General features: G+C 34.3%; 1 protein-coding gene across 1 annotated transcript in view; it reads left to right on the forward strand.

The window, feature by feature from the left end:
• NF1 (neurofibromin 1) overlaps positions 1-17,326 on the forward strand; it is a 276,385-nt gene that overhangs the window by 80,672 nt on the left and 178,387 nt on the right. The window contains 6 exon segments of the mRNA XM_035724594.1: positions 5,245-5,312; positions 5,564-5,639; positions 6,558-6,715; positions 15,275-15,448; positions 15,918-16,040; positions 16,278-16,352. Of these exon segments, the coding sequence (XP_035580487.1) occupies positions 5,245-5,312; positions 5,564-5,639; positions 6,558-6,715; positions 15,275-15,448; positions 15,918-16,040; positions 16,278-16,352 (674 nt within the window).

Consider the following 17,326-nt stretch of genomic DNA (forward strand, 5'->3'; position numbering starts at 1 on the left):
ATGAAAGTGTTAAATAAAATATTAATGAACATTATTAATAAACTGAGTATAACTAAATTCACTTCACAAAAATTGTTTCTTAGTTTTGTGTAATATCGGATCCTAGCTAATTTAAATGTGAATCCTTATAGTATATGATTCACACTTTTTAATTTTACTTTGTATATTGATTAAGGAATTATGAAATATGTTTTGTGTCTGACCTAAAAGAAGATTTAGTTATGTTAACTGTGCAAATCTCAACAGTTCTGCAATGTAATTGTCAAAACACCTTGTTTATTGTTTTCTTAACATTTGCTTTAAACTCAGTAACTGTTTCACCAGACATGTAAAAAGGCTATATCTAGGGGCGCTTGGGTGGCTCAGTCAGTTAAGCATCTGCCTTCAGCTCGGGTCATGATCTCAGGGTCCTGGGATCGAGCCCCATGTCAATCTCCCCGCTCAGTGGGGAGTCTGCTTCTCCTTCTGCCCCTCCCCCCTTGCTCATGCTTTTGTGCTCTCTCTCTCCTCTCTCTCTCTGAAGTAAATAAATAAAATCTTTAAAAGAAAAAAAGTCTATGTGTAGATCAATACTATAAGGCTGTGTTCTATTTCTATTACCGATTTTAGGTCATTACTATTATAAGACCAAGCAACAATTAAATCACTTTCAGTAACTTTAATAAAGAAATAAAATGGATCATTTTAGCTATTATGTTAAATGGACAACAATTGTTTTAAACTATAATAAACCACAATTCAGTTCACAGTTGAAATTTTTAAGATCTTAGAATCTATCATTAAATGTTAGTTAAGGATGATAAAATTTAGAGATTTTCTCTGTGTATAAAATTTAAGAAGTATAAGCAGGGTTTTGTGATTTTTCATAACTGTGTAGTGACATTTCAGAAATAGATCTAGTCCTGGTTGCCCATGAGTAAGTACTTGTTTAAAACATCAGTTTTCTTAGAAATGTTTAATCTGTAATAATTAATTTAAATGGCTCCCCATGTCCAAATAAGAGAAACTAAATGTGTAAATAAATGCCTCTTTTTATTGTGATAAGTCATCCCCATTGAATGTAACTGCCTCATGAATGTAAGTTTAGAGTATAGCTGATAAATGTATAAAGTATAAAAATGCCAGTATTAAATAGGCCAGCAAGAGATGGCTATAGGTGCCATTGGTGAAAGGAGTGGAATCTTCCTGTCATATGAATAGTAAAATTAGTAATGTGTTTTAAGTTCACTTTATGAGCATTGGGTGTTATACACAACTAATCGTTGAACACTACATCAAAAACTAATGGTGTCCTATATGTTGGCTACCTGAACATAATAAAAAATAAACAAAATGCACAGCGTTTGTTAAGAAACTGTGTTCAAGAAACCATGCTAAGTGCTAGGATTGCAAAGATTAATAAAGTATTGAATCTGTCTCCACGGAGCTCATGGCCTGGTTTATGAGACAAATATATTATTACCAAATTATTTGCAAAGTAATGTGGCAAACTCAGGGTGAGCATATAGTGAGGGAAGAGGTATGTATTTGGGGGTAAGACTGATTAAGAGGAAAAGAGCAAAATATGGAGGTACAAGAGCAGGCCAGATTGTGTTAATAAAAGCAGAGTGATATTTGTTGCATTTTCACCATGTGCCACACATTATCCTCTGCAGTTTCATGCCTTTTCTCATCCATCCTCAGAGGAACCCTGTGAAGCGGATAGTAGTATTATCATCCCCTATGTAGATGAGGAAATTGAGGCGTAAGTAACATTTTCAAGGTCAGACAGCTAGTGAGTGGCACGGGAAGATTCATATCACATGTGCCTGTCTCTAGAGCCAACTGTTACACATTGTGCTTATGGGTTATATAATTTAAAAAAAAAAAACATGGCCATGGGAAGTGATGGAAAGGCTTTAAGGCAGGATCAATATTTTATTTTAGACATACCACTTTGCTTGAAATTTGCAGGATGGCCAAAGTTTACATGAAGTTCTGGGACTTGGTTGTATAGTAACATGAGTGAAAAATGAGGGTAGAACAGGTCTTAATGGAATGGGGGTAGGGTAGATAACCAGTTTGGTATCAGTATTTAGGAAGTAGGGTATACCAAAATACATAAAGTACATCACCTAACATTTGGTGATTTAGATATGTGAGGTTAAAGAGAAGTATCACCAAGTATTACAGAGCAAGCTGATTGAAGCAGGAAAGGAAAGGAAGGATCGATAGCAGTAAGGAGCATAGCCAAGAAAATGATAATTTAGTTGTACATCTGTTGCCTTTGACGTATGGGTTGGCTGTCCAGTCAGAAACTTGTACAACTGGAATAATAAAAGGCATATACTTGGGAATTGAGAATGGACTACCATGTATAACATAGTCATGGTGTCGTAAAGGTGAAGTTAATGAACGTGGGAAGGCAAAAAGGCTCAAGAGCGCTTTGAAGTATAATGCCATTATTTGGAAATCAAAGGAGAGCAAGAGCTAGGAAAGTTGTAGGAATATATTTTAAAACTGACTTAGAGAACAAATCACTCAATTCTAAGTCCAGAAAAAAAGGACATTTAAATTGTTCAGACAGTTTTATTACTCAAAGACTCATCTCTTAGAAAGATATTTATATAAAAATAGTAAGTACCTGTATCCCTCCATTAAAAGTCCATAGGAGGCAACAAAAATAAAAATAAGCAAGTGGGACTATACCAGATTAAAAGCTTCTGCACAGCAGACGAAGCATCAACAAAATGAGAAGGCAGCTTACTGAATGGGAGAAAATATTTGTAAATCATGTATCTTAATAAGAGGTTAATATACAAAATATGTGACAAACTCTTTCACCTCAATAGCAAAAAAACCTCATATTGTGATTAAAAATGGGCAGAGAACCTGAAAAATATCTATTTTTCCAAAGAAGACCAACAGGTACATGAAAGATGTTCAGCATTCCTCATCATCAGGCAAGTGCAAATCAGAACCACAATGAGGTATCTCCTCACATTTCTTAGAATGGCTGTTATCAAAACAAGAAATAGTAAGTTGGTGAGAATGTCCACTATTGGTGGGAATGTAAATTGGCACAGTTGCCAAGCAAAACAGTATGGACGTTCCTCAGAAAATTAAAGGGAGAACTACCATATGATCCAGCAATTCCACTTCTTGGTACTTATCCAAAGAAAATGAAAACATTAACTTGAGAAGATATATATACCTGGTGTTCATTGCAGCATTATTTTACAATAGCCAAGGTATGGAAACAACTTCAATATCCATTGACAGATGAATGGATAAAGAAGATGTGAAATATATATATGTATTTAAAATGTACATATATGTTTATACATATGTTTAAAAATGTGTTTTATATCTTATATATAAGATACGTAAAATGGAATATATGTATTCTATATTAAAATGGAATATTATCCATAAAGAAGGAGGAAATCTTAACCATTTGTGACAACAACACGAATGGACCTTGAGGGAATTATGCTAAGTGAAATATGTCAGAGAAAGACAAATACTGTATGTCTCACTTATAGATGGAATCTTTAAAAAAACAAAACAAAACACCAACCAAGCTCATAGATATGGAGAACAGAGTGGTGTTTGCCAGACATGAGGCAAGGGATGGGAGAGTGAGCAAAATGGGTGAGGGGAGTCAAAAGATAAAAACTTCCAGTTATAAAAAGTCATGGGGATGTAATGTACAGCATGGCAACTATAGTTAATAGTACTGGATTGCATTTTTAAAAGTTGCTAAGAGAATAGATCTTAAAAATTCTCATCACAAGAAAAAAAATTTGTAACTACATATGGTAGTGGATGTTAACTAAACTTATTGTGATTATTTCACAATATATTCAAATACTGAATCAGTCTATTGTTTACCTGAAACTAATATAATGTTGTATGTCAATTATACCTCAGTTAAAACAAGCAAAGTCCATAGGCGGAGTTTTCTGTGAAGGGACTGTTACCAGTAAAATAGTTTATAGAAGGATCATTTTTTCCAGGTATAAATCTTTTTATAGATGGGGACAACACATTTACGGAAGAGGAAATAAAAATATCTAATACATTCATATGGAGAAATGTTTAGTCTCGTTTTTAAAGTTCAGTCCACTATTTTGAACAATCAAATTAGCAAAATAAAAACAAAAACATGTTTAATGATGACAATGTTGATAAAGCTACTTTCATATGCTGCTTGGTGTGAGTGACATTTGGCCTAACCCTTCTGAAAATCAGCTTGGCAATATTTATCAAGAGCTTTAAAAAATATTCATCTCTTTGACCAGATAATTCTACTTCTAGATCTTATCCTAAAGAAATGAACAGTAATATGGAGAATATTTGGATATAAAAGTGTTTATTAGTGTTATTTATAGTGATATATTAGGAATATCTTAAACATACAATTGGAAAATGTTTAAATAACCAGTGACTTAATATATTGACTTAAATATGCTGAAAGACACCAGAGCATACTTGAACAGACTGTGGCTTTGAAACCCAATTCAGTAGTTTGTTAGATCTGTAACCTCAGAAACACAATTTGCTCACTTATAATATCTGAAGATATTAGGATTGTGAAAGAAATACATTAGATTAAAAATACCTGGCTTGTAAATTATAGTTACTATCATATTTAGAGTCATCATATATGTATGAGGAATTTTGAATGATACGGAAAAAATTTGGGATACTACGTAAAATGAAGAGAACAGGTTTGGTTTAGCCTTTATGATCTCAGTTGCGGTAAATATATTTGTCTTATACTTGCATACGAAAAGGGATGGAAGAAAGTTCATCACACTGTTACCTGTGATTCTGAATGGTACGAATCATGGATGATGTTTTAAATTCCCCTTAGATGGTTGTGTATTTTTTTAAATTTTCTACAATGACCATGTGTTTTATACTTTAAAAATCAATTATTATTTAAAACAAACAAACAAAAAAACCCCAAGAATCTTTGAAATTCAAGGCATGTTTGCTTTTCATTGAATTTGTCTTTAGTGGACATAATCAGTGAGTTTTTGGTTTATATTAATTGTCTTTACCTTCACATTGCTTACAAATAATACTGGAACAAAAGTTTGTATGTAAAAGGAAAGTTTTGTTGGTTTATTTGTTTGTTTTTACAAGTAGTGGCCGTGATCGTATAGTGGTTAGTACTCTGTGATGTGTTTTTACAAGTAGCTCTGAATTTGTGTTAACTGATCTTAGAGTTAATTAAAAAAATTTTTTTTTCTCCAGAAACTGCATTTAAATTTAAAGCCCTAAAGAAGGTTGCACAGTTAGCAGTTATAAATAGCCTGGAAAAAGTAAGTTATAACCTCTTTGATATTAAAATTTTGTTAAATTTTGCTTGTAAATGTTGCTGTCTTTACTATTTTGAATCAAAAGTCATGACTTCAGTGATAATTTCACATTAATATTTAGGAGGAATGCATTACAGTATTCTTATGAAGGAAATGAGAAGTTTGTAATATAATTGGGTTGTGTGACATTTTGTTTACTATATTTTGAAGATACCCCTGCTTTCATATAAAAGCATATGTTTTGTTATTTATAGGCATTTTGGAACTGGGTAGAAAATTATCCAGATGAATTTACAAAGCTATACCAGATTCCACAGACTGATATGGCTGGTAAGAATAAGATTATTCATCTTTTAAACTCTTCCTTATGAGGTAAAAACCTATCACTTTCCAGATTATTTGTTATTAAGGTGCTTTTACTTCTTGTTAGCTGATGTCAAATAGGAAATATTATTTTCTCTTATATTTCAAAATTTCCCTCAATCCTTTTCCTTTCCTTTGAGCAAATTTGCAAAAGCAGTTTGGAATAAAGCTCTCATCTTTAGAGTTGTGGATTTGATATTTGATGGCTCTTCTTTGTAGAGAAGTACTCTTTTGTGCTCTGAGGCTTCATTTTGTATTTAGGGAGATGTGTATAAAGTAGTAATATCCTTACTTAGAATTCTTGAGATATAGCTGTGATGCAGAGACTACAGAATCCTGGAGAGTATGATGATTACCTGTGAGAAGCTGTCCAGTCTGCTTCTTGTGTACATCACACTTTGCAAAAGGCCCTGCACATTGAGACTAAACACAAGTTTGTCCGTTCTGAAATGTGACCTTTTCTAGGATGGATCAAGATAGCTCTTTTATTTATTTATTTATTTTTAGAAGATTGATTTATTTATTTGAAAGAGAGTGAGAGAGAGCACGGGGGCAGGGGCAGAGGGAGAGAATATCCACGCAGACTCCAGCTGGGCATAAAGCCTGATGTGGGGCTTGATCTCACGACCCATGGGATCATGACCTGAGCCGAAACTAAGTCAGATGCTTAACTGACTGAGCCACCCAGGTGTCCCAAAATAGCTCTTTTAATACATAGACAATATAATATTGCTTGTCTGCTTACCTGAAATTTAATTGTTTAAATGAACTTCCACTTTATCTTTTAAAAATTTGACCTTTGGGTTTTTGGATAGTGCCGGCTTTTAGTTTAATGCCAGAGATATTCTCGTTTAGTAATATCATTTAATTGTATTTTTCACATAGAATGTGCAGAAAAACTGTTTGACTTGGTGGATGGTTTTGCTGAAAGCACCAAACGTAAAGCAGCAGTTTGGCCACTACAAATCATTCTCCTTATCTTGTGTCCAGAAATAATCCAGGATATCTCCAAGGATGTGGTTGATGAAAACAACATGAATAAGGTGAGGAGGACAAAATTATTTCCATTATGTCGATGTCATCTAGTTCATTTTAATCAAGGTGTGTATGACTTTAGGCTTAGTATTCTGTCAGCACAGTATTTCAGGAGACCATTTCTAATTATGATCACTTAGGTTTCTTTGTTTGCTGGCCTTGGCAGAGACATACTCATATAAAAATTCTTTTGAAGGGAAAATAAATGATATCCTCATTAATTAAAGATTTAAAACAATTCTTTAGTTTCATTTTTTTATCAGAGAAGACTATGTGATACTTCTGTCAGCATTCAACGTAGTTTCTCTAACAATCACAGCAATGGTTGCCCTATTAGAATCCATCACTTTTGTGTTATTTGCAGGTACTTAGTGGTGTTGTATCTACTTGGTGCTAATGAAATTGTCTAGTAACTATTTTCAGTATTTTAGAACAGCTTTCATAGCATTTTATTAGGAAGGTAGGATACCACATATGCTATCTATAGTAAAATACTATAACAACTGCTAATTCTAAGGGACTCTTAAAATTTTTTAAAAATAGAGCAGGGTAGGGTGTTAATCTTATTGTTTTATTTGAATTTCTGTATTCAGTTTGTTTTGGTAATTCATCTTTCTTTCCTATTTATTTATTTATTTATTTATTTATTTTTGCCACTTTGGGAGAAATACTTTTAGCTGAGTGAACATGAAATGGGCTCCTGCATGACTTGCCTGTGGATGGAGATGTTCAGAATCAGTGGAATGATTCAATACTTTGTAGAAATATTGGATAGGGAATTTATGCAATAGATGGCTAAATAAATGAACTTAGGTAATCCTTTAGAGTCTGTGATGCTATGATACTCCACTTAGGTCTGTAGCCTCGCTCTTTCATTGTGAGGATACCGTTTTTCATGTTAGATTGCTTTGGAGCCTGTCAAAAGAGTAATTTTTGGGAGGGTTTCTGTTTATTGGGAAAATAAACAGGTAAAAAGCTATTATAAATTCAATATTACTCTTAGGTGAACTTATATTTGAATAATCACAGCTACATCCTTCCAAATGTTTATTATTTGTATATCTTCTATGAATTTCTCATTTTCCATTGAATTTTTTTTTTTTTAAGATTTTATTTATTTGAGAGAGAGAGGACAGGTAGGCAGAGGGGCAGAGGGAGAGGAAGAAGGAGACTCGCCACTGAGCAGGGAGCCCAACACGGGGCTTGATCCCAGGACCTTGGGATCATGACCTGAGCCAAAGGCAGACACTTAACTGAGTGAGCCACCCAGGCGCTCGAATTGTTTGTTCTTTATTGATGTGTAGGGTGTGTGTTGTATGTACACTTTTTACTTAGTTTCTTTTTTTAAACTTTGTTTATGGGTTTTTTTGTTTTGGTTTTTGCTATTTAGATATTTAAAATTTGTAGTAGTCAACTCTGTCTTTTTCTGTCTCTTAGCTTTTTTGGTCATACTGTTCCTAACCAAGATTTTATTTATTCATTTTATTGAGATATAATTCACATACCATAAAATTCATTCTTCTAAAGTGTACAATTCAGTGGTTTTTAGCATATACAAAAAGTTGTGCAACCGTCACTGCAATCTTAATTTAAGAACATTTTTGTCATCCCTGAAAGAAACTTTGTACCTGTTAGCAGTCACTCCTTACTCCTGTCTCACCCTAGACTCTGGCAACTACCAATCTGCTTTCTGTCTCTATGGATTTGCCTATTCTGGATATTTCATATAAATGGAATCATAAAATATGTGACCTTTGTATCTGGAACATCCCAAGATTTTTGAAATATACTTTTATATATTTCTTAGTACTTTTCCAGGTTAAAAAACTTAGATTTTAAAATCTTTCTGGATTGAAAAAAAGTATTTTTTTTTTAATGTATTCTCACTCTTTCCTAGTCACATTACTTCTGAGCCAACCAGTATTAATGATTGGTTGATATGTATCCTTCCTTTTGTATCTACTTGCTCATACAAACATTCAAATGAAAATACACATACATACATAGTGTGGTGATGGTTATATTTTAAAATGAAGTCATATATATATATTTTTAAGTACTCTCTCTACCCAATCTGGGGCTCGAACTCATGACCCTGAGACCAAGAGCTGTATGCTCCACTGACCGAGCCAACCAGGCATCCCAAAATGAAGTCATTGTATACACATTACTCTGCATCTTGCTTTATTTACCTAAGAGTGTATCTCTGCTGTTCCTCAGAGTAGTTGATAACACATTCCTTTAAGTGTTAGGTAATATTCTTTTACACTAATGAGCCTCATTTACTCAGCCATTTCACTGTGAATGGATGAATACTTAAATTTTTTTTCAGGTTTTTGACATTACATTTAATCCTTAAGTAAATATCTTTGTTCATATATTTTTGTTAACTGATTCTTTTAATTCTATAGAGTAGAATTCCAAAACTGTGATTCTGTGTCAAGGGCATTTGTATTTAAAATTTTTTTTAAGATTTTATTTATTTTAGAGAGGGAAAGAGAGAAGAGTGCCAGCACCTGTGTGTGAGTGGGGGGAGGGGAAGAAGGAGAGGGGAGACAGAATCCCAAGCAGACTCCCCACTGAGTGCAGAGCGTGGCACAGGGCTCGATCTCATGACCCTGAGATGATGACCTGAGCCAAAATCAAGAGTTGGATACCCAACTGAATGAGCCACCCAGACGCCCCTGTATTTAAAATTTTTTCTTTTAAATATTTTATTTATTTATTTATTTGAGAGAGAGAATGAGATAGAGCATGAGGGGGGAGGGTCAGAGGGAGAAGCAGACTCCCTGCTGAGCAGGGAGCCTGATGCGGGACTAGATCCTGGGACTCCAGCATCATGACCTGAGCTGAAGGCAGTCGCTTAACCAACTGAGCCACCCAGGCACCCTGTATTTAAAAATTTTAATAGTTATTCTTAGATTTACATTCCCCAATATTCATCGCATGTCACATTAGAATCAGAATGCCTGTTTTTCTGCATCCTCACCAGGACTGCATGGTTTTCAGTCTTCAATGAGATGAAAAAGAGTAACTCATTTTACTGCTTGTGATTAGTGAGGTTCAGGATCATTTCTGTTTTGTGGTCATTTGCATGTTTTCTTTTTGCATGTCTGTTCATTTCCTTTACTTATTTTCCTTTTTTCTTTTTTTCTTTTTTTTTGTCAGTCTCTTTATTAACTTCTGGGACTTTTTGTCTATTAGTCTCTTACTTGATGATGCCATATTTGATTTAGAAGAATGTTTTATAGTTTCCAAATTGTTAAATTTTTGGGTGATTTTTAAAGATTTAATTGTGGTTAGAAAATGGTGGTACATATTTGCTTTAAAAAGTGTTCTGTGGTCACTGGAGAAGAATGTGTATCATTTCTTTAGGGTACAGAATTTAATGTAAATGTTTAAAACTGCATGTAGAACTACTCTGTAGCTCTTGAGAATGCCTGTAGGGGCTTGAGAGCCCCCTGTGAGTATGCTGTGGGAAATGCTTGGTTTAGCTGTCTGAGCTCCCCAAACCCTTAAGCAGCCAATAGACTCCAATAGACTCTGGGCAGTGTAGCAGAACTCCTCCTCCTAGGCATTGGTAATCACACTTAGCTCTTTATTATAAAGAAAGCAAAGAACAAACAACAAGCAAATAGAACCCTAAGCAGATCAGATCGGGCTCTCATTTACACATTGTAGACTGTGAACTATATGAAAAGTGGTTCTCTTTTTCAGTTTATAGTTTTTGTTACTATTATTTTATTGTGTTTTTATTTCATTAGGGAAGGTAGTATCATAACTCCACACAGTGATCTTTATTATACCAATGAAACAGTAATGAGCCGCTGATCTGAATAGCTCTGCAGGACAGCCCTCCTCTTTGTGATTTCTTAGGACCTTGGACAGCAAAGACTCTGCCATTTTTAAAACATAGCTTCCATGGAAGTTGATTCTATTCTGCTGACCAGAAGGGAAAACATGGGAAATCATGCTGAGGATTTTTATGGCCAGGCCTGGAAATGGCACACTTTCATTCACATTCCATTGGGTAGAACTCCATCACATGGCCACATCTAACTGTAAGAGAACCTGAGAAATACATCTATATCCCCTAGGAACCAAGAAATGAAGGAGTTAGGAGAGAGAGGAGGAGTCAGGGATGGCTTAGACTGCTGTCTCCCTAGAATTCCCAGTTATTTCTTTATGGCTGCAAAGCTATATATCAGGAGTACCTGTCCACTGGGAGAAGAGTGTGGGCTATATGTGCTGCAAGAACAGGTGTGGAACCTTAGTTAAACTTGAAGTAAGAATAGAACTTAGAAAGAGAGAGTTGTTCAGGCCAGGGTGATCAAGAAAATGGATGTTCAGAAAAGTTAGCTAGAGGGTGGAAGATTCATGCAGGTGATGATAAGAAATGAAGATGAAGAGGCAGATGTGAGCAATATGAAAGATACTGTGAACCAGTTGGGGTTGAAACTTTAAGTTTAGGGTTAAAGGTGAGATATGCAAAGTAGTGTTTTTGGCTGATAAAAGGAAATTCCAAAGTGGGAGCTGGGTCAAAATAAATGTCAGTTTATCTTTTAAAATTTTATTTACTTATTTATATTGTGGTAAAATAACCTTTCTTAAGTGTACAATTCAGTGGCATCAAGTACATTCACAGTGTTTTGCAACCATCACCATTATCTATTAGCGAACTTTTTTTAGTCCTCTTAAATTCTGTATGTTAAACATAACTTCTCATTCACCCTATTCCTAGCCCCTGGTAGCCTCTATTCTATTCTTGGTTTCTCTCAGTTGCCTATTCTAGGTACTTCATATCGATGATATCATACAATATTTATCCTTATATGTCTGGCTTATGCCATTTAACATCATGTTTTCAAGATTGATCCATTTTGTTGCATGATCAGAATTTCATTCCTTATTGTGGCTGAATAAATATTTCATTGTATGTTATAGACCACATTTTGTTTATCTCCTAGAAATTTCTTGTGTGCAGGGGTATTTCGTTGTGGTTTTGATTTACATCTTTTTTTTTTTTTCTTTAAGTTTATATATTTAGGTAATCTCTACACCCAACATGGGGCTTGAACTCATGACCCTGAGATTAAGAGTTGTATGCTCTTCTGACTGAGGCAGCCAGGTGCCCTGATTTGCATCTTTCTAGTGACTAACAATGTTGATCATCTTTTCATAAGCTTATTGGCCATTTGTATATCTTCTTTGGAGACGTGTCTATTAAAGTTCTTTGCCCATTTTTTAATTGGGCTATTTTTTGTTGTTGAGTTGTAGGAGTTCTTTACATGTCATAGATGGTAATTGCCTATCAGATATATGATTTTCAAATGTTTTATCCCATTCTGTGGACTGTCATTTTACTTTCTTAATAGTGTCATTTGATACACAAAGGTTTTTCATTTTGATGAAATGTTTATCCATTTTTTTGTTGTTATTATTGCTAGTGCTTTTTTGGTTTTATATCCAGTCATTGCCAAATCCAGTGTTGTAAAGATTTTCTTTTATGTTCTCTTCTAGGAGTTTTATAGTTTTAGCTGTTTAGATATTTGAGCTATTTTGAGTTAATTTTTATATATAAGGTAAGGGAAAGGTCTGGCTTCATTCTTTTGCATGTGGATATCCAGTTTTCCCTGCAGCTTTTTTAAAAAAAACTGTCCTTTCTCCATTGAATGGTGTTAGCACACTTGTTGAAAATAATTTGATCCTGTATGCAAGGATTTGTTTCTAGACTTCCTATTCTTTTTCATTGGTGTAAAGGTCTGTTCTCATACCAGTACCACAGTGTTTTGATTACTGTAGCTTTGTAGTAAGTTTTGAAATCAGGAAGTATGAGTCTTCCAACTTTATTCTTTCTCAAGATTGTTTTGGCTATTTCTTGTTACTTGATACACCATATGAATTTCTGGACGGGTTTTTTCTGTTTCTGCAAAAAATGCTGTTGGGGTTTTGATAGGGATTGCATTGAATCTGTAGATTGTTTTGGGTACTGTGGACATTTTATCAATGTTAAGTCTTGTAGTCAATGAACATGGGATGTGTTTCCATTTATTTATGTCTTTAATTTCTTTTAACACAGTTTTCATTGTATAAGCTTTCACCACCTTGGTTAATTCCCAAGTATTACGTTCTTTTTAATGCTATCATAAGTGGAATTGTTTTCCTACTTTCCTTTTTAGACAGTTCATTGCTAGTGTCTAGAAATGCAACTGATTTTTATATGTTGATTTTGTATCCTAGAACTTTGCTGAATTTTCTGGCTCTAACAGGTGTGTGTGTGTTTAAGGTGTTCTACAAATAAGATTGTATCATCTGAGAACAGAGTCCATTTTACTTCTCCTAATTTGAATGACTTTTAATGTTTTTTATTTTCTTTTTCTTTTCCTAAATGTTCTGCCTAGAACTTCCCTAGTAATGTTGAAAAGAAGTGGCAAAACAAGGCATCGTTATCTTGTTCCTACTAGGAGAAAAGCTTTCAGTCTTTCACTGTTGTGAGTGTGATGTTAGCCGTGGTTTTTTATATATGGCTGTTACCATGTTGAGGAAATTTTCTTCGATTCCTAGCTTATCCAGGCTGGTATCATGAGAGGGTGTTGAATTTTGTCAAATGTTTTTTCTGCATCAATTGTAAGGATCATGTGAGTTTTTTTCCTTCATTCTACTAACATGGTATATTTTATTGATTGATTTTTGTTGTTGAACCTTTTTTACCCTCTACAAGTAAAGTTCACTTGGTCATGGTGTATAATCCTTTTATATACTGCTGAATTTGGTTTGCTCATTCTTCTTGAGGATTTTTTCATCAATATTTTTAGGGATATTGGTCTGTAGTTTCCTTGTCGTGTTTTTGTTTGGCTATAGTATTAAGGTAATGCTGGCCTCATGAGATGAGTTAGGAGGTGTTCCCTCTCCTTTAAATTTTTGGAAGTGTTTGAGAGGCTTGGTATTAATTCTTCTTTAAATGTGTGATAGAATTCACCAGTGAAACCACCTGTCCTGGGTTTTTCTTTGTTGGGAATTTTTTGATTACTGATTTAATCTCCATACTAGTTCTAGGTCAATTCAGATTTTCTGTTTCTTAATGAATCAGTTTTGGTAGATTGTATGTTTCTAGGAATTTGCCCATTTTGTCCGAATTATCCAATTGTTGGCTTATAATTTTTCATAGTATTATTTTATAATCTTTTATTTCTTTAAAATAGTAATGTTCTCACTTTCAGCTCCTGTTTTTGGTAATGTGGATCTTCTTTTTTTGATCAGGAAAAATATTTTTCTTTTTTTTTTTTAAGATTTTATTTATTTATTTGACAGAGAGAGAGCACAAGCAGGGGGAGCTACAGAGGGAGAGGGAGAAGCAGGCTCCCTCCTGAGCCAGGAGGCAGTTGTGGGGCTCGATCCCAGGACCCTGGGATCATGACCTGAGCTGAAGGCCAACTCTTAACCAACTGAGCCACCCAGGCGCCCTTTATAGTGTTTTTTTTTTTTTTTAAGATTTTATTTTTTTATTTGAGAGAGAGAGAATGAGAAATAGAGAGCATGAGAGGGAAGAGGGTCAGAGGGAGAAGCAGACTCCCTGCCGAGCAGGGAGCCCGATGTGGGACTCGATCCCGGGACTCCAGGATCATGACCTGAGCCGAAGGCAGTCGCTTAACCAACTGAGCCACCCAGGCGCCCTGAAGGCCAACTCTTAAATGATTGAGCGACCCAGGTGCCCCAGGAAAAGTATTTCATATGATTTCAATCTCTTTAAATTTATTAAGACCTGTTTTGTAGCCTAACACATGGTCTATCCTAGATATTGTTCATGTGTACTGGAGAAGAATATATATTCTGCTGTTGTTTGATCAGTTTAGCTTTTGACACATTATATTTGAGAATACATATAAATGGAGATGCGAAATTTTTATTTAGGAGAAAAGCAGAGGGAGCAGTTTGTTAGTGAGCTGCAAAGAGGGCTTGGGATCACAAGAATGGGTAAGTTTTTGTGAGGAACAGAATTTATTTATTTATTTTTTAAAGATTTTATTTATTTATTTGAGAGAGAGCACAAGCAGGGGGAGCAGCAGGTTCCCCACCGAGCAGGGAGCCCAACGTGTGGGGCTCGATTCCAGGACTCCGAGGTCACGACCTGAGCTGAAGGCAGATGCTCAACGGACTGAGCCACCCAGGCGCCCCGGAACAGATTTTATTTAGAGCAATAGAACAGCCTTAGGTATATCCTTAGTTGGAAGGCTAAAGGTTGAGTATAGCCTGGAGTTTAGAATATTTAAAAAGAGAATATAATCAGCTGAACTTAGGGTTGAGAAGTCAACTACCTTGTTTAGGAAGGACTGTGTTCTTTTAATAATTCAACAAAGGAAGTGAAGAACAGATTCTATTTTTTTTTAGATTTGAGAAACATGTAAATGACAACTACTTAAATTGTGAAATTAAAAATCGGAAATATCAATTATGTAGTTTTAGAATATAATTTTTAGAGGCTGATAATTTGCTGTTAGACAAGTCTGAAATGTTAGAAACTGCACATTAATTAACTAGAAACTTCTTTCTATATTTGAATTCTATAGAAGTTGTTTTTGGACAGTCTACGAAAAGCACTTGCCGGCCACGGAGGAAGCAGGCAGCTGACGGAAAGTGCCGCAATTGCCTGTGTCAAACTGTGTAAAGCAAGTACTTACATCAACTGGGAAGATAACTCTGTCATTTTCCTACTAGTTCAGTCCATGGTGGTAGATCTTAAGGTAATATGCTTGTTATTTCTTTACTACAAACTTTAAGAAAACTAAAGGAAAAATAAACTTCTAGTAAAGTATTGTTATGCTAGATCATTGTCAAAGATAATTGCTGATGCTAAAGGTCTGAATCATCTTAGATGGTAAGTTCATAAGACCTGCTTTTGTTGTTTCTGTGTTCCTCAGACTAAATTGGCTTAGAATATGATGAAAACACAGAATTAACTGGTTTTCTTAAGTTATCATAAATATTCAGACTTGGTTTTAAAATATTGTAGCATTTAGGACCTAAAAGGAACCATATCTTATATAGTAAGAATTTTATCAGAGTGATGAACCACATTAGTGCTTTGTGCTTCTTCTGGCAACTGAATGTTATTTCCATGTATGTGGATATTGTGTTGATATTATTAAATACTAGTAAAAAAATACTGCATGATTGTTTAAAGGCTTTTGTTTTCTTTTGGGATTTTCATAGAACCTGCTTTTTAATCCAAGTAAACCATTCTCAAGAGGCAGTCAGCCTGCAGATGTGGATCTAATGATTGACTGCCTTGTTTCTTGCTTTCGTATAAGCCCTCACAACAACCAACACTTTAAGGTGAGAGCATTAGTTTTTATCCAGTTATGTTTACTGATGCTGTTGATCTTTATAAATGTGAAAAGACTAGAAAGATCAATTGGTATTTCTCAATATTATATATTAATGTTAATTTTAAGACCTTAAGAATTTATTGTTTTTTAAAAACTTTTTTTTTTCCTGTTTCTCTTTATCCTCATTTGTGTTGAATATTTTTCTCACAGAAATAATATACAGTTTTTTCCTTTGCCTGTGTAGATCTGCCTGGCTCAGAATTCCCCTTCTACATTTCACTATGTGCTGGTAAATTCACTCCATCGAATCATCACCAATGTAAGTCCAAAAGGTATTGCTAAATTACTTAAAATTTTTTTTCTTCCTTTCTTTACTTTTTTATTTCTTTTTAAGAAAGACATTCTTGGTTTATAAAAGGTTTTGAACTTAGATGTATGGTATAGGGAGATTTCTCATAGGTGATTATATCTAGTAACTGATACACAATTATATTTTTCATATTCAATTTGACCTGAGGGCCTTTATTGAGAAAAGAGGAGTTAATAGGATCCTTTGGGAAGATTAAACCTAAAATATTTTATTTGCATCAAAAGCCCTTAAGAACAGTGCCACTGAGAATATAATTGAACATTTCATCCCAGACTCTTTAAATATTATTTTAATACTCCTAGCCTTTTCCCGGCATTTGGTATATTCTGACTTGTCACTTTACCATTTAAGTTAAAAGTAGTAACTATTTATGGTGTAGGCCAGTATGGTGCATTTTTTAAAAATGGTAAGATCATATTTGATTGTACTTTTTAGTCCTCCTTAAATAAATGAAATATTAGCACACTTAAATGGAGGTATTGACATGATACAAAAGCATATCAGACAAAATAAGCGAGCTCATTAAAAGGTACTTGTGAAACCTTCGACTCTGATGTGAATACATTAAGTAGAATGATAATGAAACCTTGTCACATTTGGACCATGAAGTTTTAACTATTTGACCATTACAGAGTCTCAATGAAGACAGTTTTGGAAATACTTTGTCTTGAAATCACATGAAGTTTTTCTTAGATATTTGGACTCCAAATCTTAAAAATTCTGCCAAATTCTGTTGTTTTGGTTAGGAACAATAATATTTTGAAGGTTCTCGAGCTCTACTTTTATCCATTTATGTGTAAATTGGTCAACTTTTTCTTTTTCTCCTTTAAAAGGGGCTTTATTTATTTGTGTATCTATCTATTTATTTTTTGGTGGGCAGCAAAGCAAAGTTTATGAGTGATAGTACAAAGCTCCTAAAGAGG

This window comes from Zalophus californianus, chromosome 16 (genome assembly GCF_009762305.2).
Source record: "Zalophus californianus isolate mZalCal1 chromosome 16, mZalCal1.pri.v2, whole genome shotgun sequence".
Lineage (NCBI taxonomy): Eukaryota > Metazoa > Chordata > Mammalia > Carnivora > Otariidae > Zalophus > Zalophus californianus.